General features: G+C 38.5%; 1 protein-coding gene across 1 annotated transcript in view; it reads left to right on the forward strand.

Moving 5' to 3' along the window:
- KCND2 (potassium voltage-gated channel, Shal-related subfamily, member 2) overlaps positions 1 to 4,092 on the forward strand; it is a 758,084-nt gene extending 753,992 nt beyond the window's left edge. The window contains exon 6 of the mRNA XM_006859318.1: positions 3,887 to 4,092. Within this exon, the coding sequence (XP_006859380.1) occupies positions 3,887 to 4,064 (178 nt within the window). The 3' untranslated portion in view covers positions 4,065 to 4,092. The remainder of the gene's footprint in view (positions 1 to 3,886) is intronic.
- Positions 4,093 to 9,398: the final 5,306 nt, after the last annotated feature.

Raw genomic sequence — 9,398 nt, forward strand, 5'->3', positions numbered from 1 at the left:
TTTTTTTTTTTTTGGAATCTGCTCTTTTTTAAAAAATCGCAAAAGAGATTGATTGCAATACTAACCTAGAATAATACTGCCTCATTAATTAAAATTTTTTAAATGGGATTATAAGCAACAGCGCTTGTGTGCCGTTGAGTCGGTTCTAACTCATAGGACCCTGTACAGGGTTTTTGAGACTGTAAATCTTGATGGAAGCAGAAAGCCTCATCTTTCTCCCACAGAGCAGCTGGTGGACTTGAACTGCCCACCTTGCAGTTATCAGCCCAACACGTAATCAATCCACTATGCCACCAGGACTCCTTAACTACAGGTATGTTGTTGTTGTTGTTGTTAAGTGTGGGTTTGAACTGCCAACCTTTAGGTTAGCACTTCAGTGCTTACCCTACAGTACCACACAAGGACTCCAACCACAGGTATAGGGTTCAAATTCACAAGACATATTTTTGAGGGGCACAATTCAATCCATAATGTACCATTTAAAATAGTTTCTCAAACTTTCTCAGACCTGTCTTAAAGAAACCTACTTTTGACTGAGTTCTGGCTTTCCTTTTTCTAGAATTTTTCTGGACTATGCTTTATTTAAGGAGCTCTGGTAGCGTAGTGGTTACGAATCGGGCTGCGAACCTTAGGGTCAGCGGTTCGAAACTACCAGCTGCTCCGCGGGAGAAAGATGAGGCTTTCTACTCCCGTAAAGATTTACACCCTCGGAAACCCTGTACAGGGTCGCTATGGGTCGGACCCGACTCGATGGCACTTAACAACAACAACAACAATGCTTTATTTGGAAAACACTAATTGAACCAGATTGGGCTAACTTTTAGGTATCTATTTAACGTTAATGACCTAAATAAAGTTCACCCTCCCCAAGTAAACCAAACCCATTTCCAGTGAGCTGATGCAAACTCATAGTGAGCCTATGAAACACAGTAGAATTGCCTCCTAGGGTTTTCAAGGTTGTGCTCTACAAAAGTACACGATGGATCACAACTTTCTCCAAAAGATCAGCTGGTGGGTTCAGCCTGTCAATCTTTGGATTAGCACATAAGCACAAAACCACAGTGACAATTGTTGTTTATGTGGTTAGGTGCCACTGAGTCGGTACAGACTCATAGCGACACTATGCGCAAAGAACGAAACACTGAGTGGTTCCGTTCCAGCCCCTTAATTGTTGCTACATTTGAGTTCATTGTTGCTGTCTTTGTGCTAATCCATCTCATTGGGGGTCTTCTTCTTTTTCTCTGACTCTCCACTTTACCTAACTTTACCATGATATCCTTCTCCAGTGACTGGTCCCTCCTGATAATATGTCCAAAGTATGAGAGACGAAGTCTGACTATCCTGGCTTCCAAGGAGCATTCTGACCGCACTTCTTCCATGAGACTGGTTTGTTCATTTGTAAACAAAAGAACAATACAAAAGTAGAGTCCCTGGCACTTTCAATATTCTCCGCCCACACCATAACTCAAACATATCAATTCTTCTGCGGTTTTTCATATGCACTGTCCTATATTCACATGCATAAGAGTTTACTGAGAATGCCATGGCTTGGGTCAGGTGCACCTTGGTCCTGAAACTGACATCTTTGTTCTTAAACACTTTAAAGAGGTCTAGTGCAGCAGATTTGCTAAATGCAGTATGTCATATGATTTCTTGAGTGCTGGTTCCATGAGTGTTGATGGTGGATCCAAGCAAAATGAAATCGTTGACAACATCAATTTTTTCTCCATCTATATGGATGTTGTTTATTGATCCAGTGGTGAAGATGTTTGTTTCCGTTACACAGAGGTGCAACCCACACTAAAGGCTATTTTTTGTTTTTTGTTTTTTTTATCTTCATCAGTACATATTTTAAGTTCTGTTCACTTTCAGCAAGTAAGGTTGTATCATCTGCATATCACAGGTTGTTAATAAGTCTTCCTGCAATCCTGATGCCACGTGTTTCTTCATATAACCCAGCTTCTCAGATTATGTGCTCAGCATACAGATTGAATAAATATGGTGAAAGAATACAACTCTGGCACACCTTTCCTAATTTTAAACCATTCGGTGTTCCCTTGTTCTGTTTGAACAACTGCCTCTTGGTTTATGTACAGGTTCCTCACGAGCACAATTAACTGCTCTGGAATATTCATTCTCTGTAGTATTGTCCATAATTTGTCATGATCTGCACAATCAAAAGCCTTTGCACAGGCAATAAAACAGAAGTAAATATCTTTCTGGAATTCTCTGCCGTCATCCAAGATCCATCTGATGTCAGCAATGATATCCCTCCTTCCACATCCTCTTCTGAATCTGTCTTGTACCTCTAGCAGCTATCTGTCAGTATATGGTTGCAGCTGTTTTTGAATTCTCTTCAGAAAAATTTTAGTTGCATGACATATTAATATTGTCTGATGATTTCCACATTCTGTTGGGTCACCTCTCTTTGGAATGTGCACAAATATGGATCTCTTCCAGTCAGTTGGCCAAGTAATTGTCTTTCAAATTTCTTGGCATAGATGAGTGAGTGCCTCCAGTTCTGCATCAGTTTGATGAAAATCTCAATATGTATTCCATCAATTCTTACTGCTTTATTCTTTGTCAATGCCTTTAGAGCACCTCAGACTTAGGTATCATTGGCCCTTGGTCACATGCTACTGCTTGAGATGGTTGAACAACCACCATTTCCTTTTGGTACAGTGATTCTGTGTATTCTCTCCATCTTCTTTTGATGCTTTCTGAATCATTCAATATTTTACCTACAGAATCCTTCAATACTGAATGGCAAGGTTTGAATTTTCTCTTCAGTTCCCTCAGCTAGAGAAATGCTGAACATGTTCTTCCTTTTTGGTTTTCTAAGACCAGGTCTGTGCACATTTCATTATAATATTTGACTTTGTCTTCTTGAGCTGGCCTTTGAAATTTTCTGCTCAGGTCTTTTATCTCCTCGTCTTTCACTTTCTTTAGCATCTCTATAATGGAGAGTACGTTTCAGTTGTCTTTTTTTTGCCTTCATTTTGGTCTTTTCCTTCTTTCTTGTCTTCTTAGTGATCTTTTGCTTTCTTCCTGTGTGATATTCTTGATGCCATCCCAGAACTCTTCTGGTCTTAAGTCTTCAGTGTCTAACGCATCACATCTGTTCTTGAGATGATTTCTAAATGCAAGTAGGTTATGTTCAAGGTCATATTTTCGCTCTTGTGGACATGTTTTAACGTTCTATAGCTTCAGCCTGACCTTGTATGTGAGTAATTGATGGTCTGTTCCACAGTCTGTCCCTGGCCTTGTTTTGGTTGATGATATGGAGCTTTTCCACAGTCTCTTTCCACAGATAGAGTCAGTTTGATTTCTGTGTATTCCATCTGGTGAGGTCCATGTCTATAGTTGTCTTGTATGTTGTTTTAAAAAGGTATTTGCAATGAAGATGTCATTGGTCTTGAAAATTCTATCATGCAATCTCCAACATCATTTCTATCACCAAAGCCATATTTTCCAACTATTTATCCTTCCTCTTTGTTTCCAACCTTTGCGTACCAATTGCTATTAATTATCAATACATCTTGATTCATGTTTGATCAATTTCAGACTGAAGAAGTTGATAGAACTTAAATACCTGTGGCATAGCTTCCAGAATCACAGCAACACACAAGCCACCACTGTACACCAAACTGGCAGACAAGGGGCAGACTGTGACACTGAGGCTCCTCTTTACTTATATTAAAGTTTGATACTTCTTTTTTATTTTGAATCATGGTAATTGTTCTTAGCTTTCAAAATATTACTTTTTAACATTAAAGTGTATATACCTAAATTTTGGTTGAAAAAAACAAACAAACAAACAAAAAAAAAAACGTTGAGACAATCTACTGTCTTAAATCTGTCTCTCTCTCTTTTTTCCTCTCATCAGCCGGTCAAGCTTAAATGCCAAAATGGAAGAGTGTGTTAAACTAAACTGTGAGCAACCTTATGTGACTACAGCAGTAATAAGCATCCCAACACCTCCAGTAACCACACCAGAAGGAGATGACAGGCCGGAGTCTCCTGAATACTCAGGAGGGAATATTGTCCGAGTGTCTGCTTTGTAAGAGAAGTGGAATCTAGTCTAAGAGAATTTAAACCCTGGCTGTGAAAAGAATCCCAATTCGCTAGAAGGAAGAAACAATGAACTTTCCGAAGATGAAAATGGCAAAGCAAGAAGGCTGGTCATGAAACGAAAGCATATCTTCCAAACTTGAGGATGTGAATAAGACCACCCAACAGCATTTCTAGACAGCGTTTGACCTGTTCTACAAGGAGAAGATGTTCTGTGGCCCTTTAACTTTGTGGATGAGCACAACGAAATGCCACCTAGTGATGCTTCTTCTGATCAGTACTCTTTTTTAATAAAAATAAATCTTTGAACATAATGTTCCAGTTGAATGCCAAACAAAAAAAAAATATGGAAAACATTTTGATAATTTTTTTTTTCCTGTTAAAATCATCAACATTGGCTGTGATGAAGATTCTTACATATATAAAAAAAGAAAACTCATACAACACACATTTGTATTGACTGAAGGACATACCATCATAAAATGCATGCTAGAATTCTTTGGAACAGTGAGCTCAGTTTCCTTATGTTGTCTTCAGAGTAGGCATGATGAACTCTAATTGTAGAAAGAGGGAATTTCTGTGCACTTACAACAAGCTGATTGTTCCTGTTCGATGGTGGGCTGTGGAAATTAACTCCCTTTAGAGATGGCAGTCTTTCTCACTGGGATGCTCATTAGTAAAGCTAAAGTGCTCAGATAGTTCAGTATTAATTATCGTTTCACCTTGCACCTAGATAACTGTTACAACTGCAATAATTCATTGTATAACTGTTGTATCAGGAATCAGGATTTTTTTGTTGTTGTACTTCTGATCTTCATAGATATGGTAAGAGCCACAGTCATAGAAAAAATTCTGATGTGGCCAAGTTTTAGGTAACTTTTTAAATCCCAAACTATTGTGCCATAAATGTTTTTAAGTAATCTCCTTCAGTCCGCTGTATTCCTGTGACTCTGTGCATCATCTCTTCCTGTATTTCTATAGAGCCTTTATATTGGGTTTATCGTCACCAACCGGACTAACTTTTGTAGTTCAAATGACTTTCATACTTTTGTACTTCTCAACACGTTACCTTGCACGTAGATTATCATCATCAATCCCCATGATCAAACAGGAAGGAAAAAAAAAGAAAGAAATTGATATCTATGAATTCTCTCTAACCTCTTTGCTGTTAGGGAAAAGCCCAGATATTGCTAGATGTTTCATGAAAAAGAGTTGGCTGGGACTCATATCACAGTATTGATGATCCCACAATCTTACTTGTATTATTTATTTTGCTTTAGGTCTCAGATGCATTTTGAGAATAATGAATGTGGATTGAAATGCAGAGATCAACTGGAGTGCTTTATGTAGCAATATTTGATGGAAGCCTGGTCTCCATACCATTCAGGAAGGCTGTCCAAGTTTATCTCAGAAAGTTGCCTATCTATTCCGGAAAGCAGTTTTCTGGGAGAACAGAAGTTTGAGGATGCCAAGTTGATCTCTAGGTACAATTACGTGAAAAGACTTTTCTACCTTTTCACCTCTAAAAAATGTATCAGCAGACATGTCTGCCCGTAACAGTGTAAAAAGTTTCACGTCAAATGAAAAGTTTTGTCCGTTCCAAACCACCACTGTAAGGAACAAAGTTTAGCTTCCATACATGGAAAGAATTAATAATGATTCCTCTATTATAGGGAATTTAAAATACCATAATTTTATCATAAAAAGGAAATGAATTGAACTCTTTTCAAGTAAAGCCAGAAATAATACTTGCTTCCCATTTCTAGAGTAGCTTCTAGAGCAGTGGTGTGCATACAGTAGATGCTTAATAAACATTTGCTGAATGAAAGTCAGATAAATTCAATTATCTCTTGGGAAGATCTGGCTTAATTACTAGTATATCTTTTTAAAAAGTTACTAATCTTCCAGCAGCGTGAGTATTAACAATGATTAACACCTGCCTCATGTTACTTTTTGCTTCTAGAGCAAATGTATAGTGAGACTTCTTTGATGGCATTTGTTGAAACACATTTTAAGGCTAGACTAAGAAAACCACAATGCAGGAATACTAAGGTGTTTTGATTTCCAATGAGAAGTTTTAATTTTCATGGTCTTACTATTAAATAAAAGAAAAAGCAGTTAGATTATTTCAATGAAGACTTTTGCTTCCTCTTTCAACTTGTCACTTACCCAAAATTATTCATTTCTTTAGAATTTTGAAAAAGAAAAAAAAAACATTTTGATGTTTTAGGTGATTTTAAAATATACTGTGTTGGTGGTGAATGATTATTGCTGACTGTTAAGTTCATCTGTATTGTAAGTGAAATGTAATTATTTCTGTGTACCATATGGAGTAACCAAGGTCATTGTTTCTGAACAATTTTGTTTGAAATTCATATATCTGATTTCAAAGAAGAGCATAATATCTGAATTATGCTGGAAAAAAAATAGACCTTTGGAGAATACTTAAATAAATCATGTGCATGCTTAAACAGGATGACATGGTTGGCTGTATGTTGCCCTTTTTTCTTAGATTTCCTGTCTTCCCCCAAATCTAGAAGCAAAGAAGCACCAAACACATAATACACATTTTGAGAAACCATGTGGATTACTCAGGTTTCTTTAGAGAAACATGGCCTGTGAGATGTATACTTTTATATGTGAAGGAGAGAGAAAAGGAAATTTACTTCTGGGGATTGGTTCACACCACTGTGGGGACTGGAAAGTACAAACTCCATAGGTCACACACGTGGCAGACCAAAGACTCCTGCAGACCTTTGTCTAAAGATTCCTAAGTCAGGTGATGGAAAGAGTGCAGAGTGAGAAGAGAGCTAGTTCAGCCAAAATATCTATTAATCCTCAGGAGGCATAAGGCATCCTAAGGAAACTTCCTTTTCAGCAGATTGATGGATTACATACATTATGGTAAGGATTCCTGGTGGCTCACAGTTAAGAACTCAGATAGTAACCACAGGTCAGTGGTTTAAACCTACCCAGCGGCTCCATAGGCGAAAAGACCTGCCAGTGTGCTCCTGTAAAGATTACAACCTAGTAATTCCTGTGGGGAAAGTCCAGTCAAGGGGGTTGCTATGAATGGAAAGCAATGTTTGCATGACATTGTATCATGAAACAGCAAGTGTTTGACCAAAGCCAAACCACTAAAGACCATAGCCTAGCCATGTTGACACATAAAATTAATCACCACACCTTATAACTCAGACAAACTCCAAGAATGTGATGAATTTCCATGCAACACCTAAATTTAGCCTGCATTAGTTAGAACGTAGCTTTTTGCTAACAATTGAGATTGTGGGCAGACTTTTATAGAAGTTTCTGTAGATTTTAATAAATAAGAGTGCCCAAAATAGTCATTTAAAAAAAAAAAATCTTAGCGACTGCAACTGAATAGCAACTAACTAAAATTTTAAATACATTGAGAGATTTTATTGGTCATTAAAATTCTGCTAAAATGAGCTGATTTGGTAGGTAATACTTTCAAATAGAATGCTCTCAGTAGTGTGTGGTCATTGTTGATTTGTTTGTGCCAACATACGAGTTGCCTCAAACACAATACGGCTCCCAGAGAGAAAATTAAGAGCCTTATACGTCTATTTTCTCTCCCTCTTTTTTGAAAAAAATATTTCAGTATGTAAAAAAAAAAAAAAAAAGTTACACGGCTTATTACACGCCCATTCACTAATTCACATACACAGTGTTCTGTGACGTTGGTTACAATCTCCACAATATGTTGGGACGCTCACCATCTGCCCTGTTTCCATCCATTCAATTTCCATGCCCCTCCTCGCCTTCTCACATTTGCTTTTGTGTAAATGTTGACGATTTGGTCACCCATCGTTGTTTTATTTAAGGGGTGCATTCCTCACAGAAGGTATTGTTTGTTTTTTAGGCCAAGCTATTATTTGGCTGGTGTGGCACTGTGGGCCTTCCTACTAGGGTGTGGGTTAATGTGCCAGACTGCAAAGCCATTTGAACTGCAAGGTCAGAGGTTCAACCTCACCAGCTGCACCTCGGAAACCCTATACAGGGTCGCTATGGGTCGGAACTGACTCGAAGGCACTTAACAAAAACAATTATTTGGTTGAAATGTGACCTTCTGTAACAGCTTCAGGTTAAAGGGATATCTTAGTGTAATTGTCTCATGGGTTCCTTTGGTCTCTGTCGGTCCAATAAATCTGGTCTTGACTACGAATTTGAATTTTGCTCTACATTTTTTTCTCTAACTCCAACTGGAATGTTCTATTGGGTCCCTGGTCAAAACAGTTGGTGGTGGTAGCTGGTCATCATCTAGTTCTTCGACTAGTAAAGGCTATGGTTCAAGTGGGCCATTAGTCTTGAGGACTAATTTCTTCCATGAGTCTATGTTTCCTTCACTCTTCTGCACTCCAGATGGGAAAAAACAAATAGTTTTATCTTAGGTGGCTATCTTCAAGTTTTTAAGATACCAGGTGTTACTCACCAAGCTAAGATGTAAAGCATTATCTTTATTAGCAAAGTTATGTCAACTGTCCTAGTTATCCCAAGAGACTATTGTCCTGAGCCTTCAAACCCAGTAAATTAATCCCATGATACATGCCTGACTGTGTCTATATGTAATTGTATGCATGAAAAGATATGCAGCACAGACAAACACATACAAACATTGTTGTTGTGTGCCATCAAGTTGGTTTCCACTCATAGGGACACTGTATAGGATTTCCAAGAGTTACTGGAGTTTTAACTGATGACCTTGCAGTTAGCAGTCCAGTGTTTATCCTACATATACCCACAAATGTAGCTATATTCATCTTCGTACCCTCCCATATACCTTCCCATGCCCAGATAGCGCATATATGATACCTATGTAAGCGCTTGCATATTTTTTGCTTATGATTACTGTTGCAAGGTTATATATGTTATAGTATTTACCACAGCGTTGTTAAATTCTATCAACTCAGTTCTGACTCATAGCAACCCTGTGTAGGGTTTCTGAAAAGCAGCTGGTGGGTTGGAACCATAGACCTGTGGTTAGCAGTCCAATGTGTATCCTACAGAGCTAAGCCATTGTTGTTGTTTATTGTTAGGTGCCATTGAGTCGGTACCAAACCATAGTGACCTTATGCACAGCAGACCTAAACACTGCCTGATCCTGGGCCAACCTCACTACTGTTGCCACGCTTGAGTCCATCGATGCTGCCACTTGGCCACTGTTGTTGTTATGTGCTGTGGAGTCGGTTCCAACCCATAGTGACCCTGCACAGGGTTTCCGAGGCTGCAAATCTTTACGGGAGCAGAAAGCCTCATCTTTCTCCCATGGAACGGCTGGTAGTTTCAAACTGTTGACCTTGAGG

This window comes from Chrysochloris asiatica, unplaced genomic scaffold (assembly GCF_000296735.1).
Source record: "Chrysochloris asiatica unplaced genomic scaffold, ChrAsi1.0 scaffold00032, whole genome shotgun sequence".
NCBI lineage: Eukaryota > Metazoa > Chordata > Mammalia > Afrosoricida > Chrysochloridae > Chrysochloris > Chrysochloris asiatica.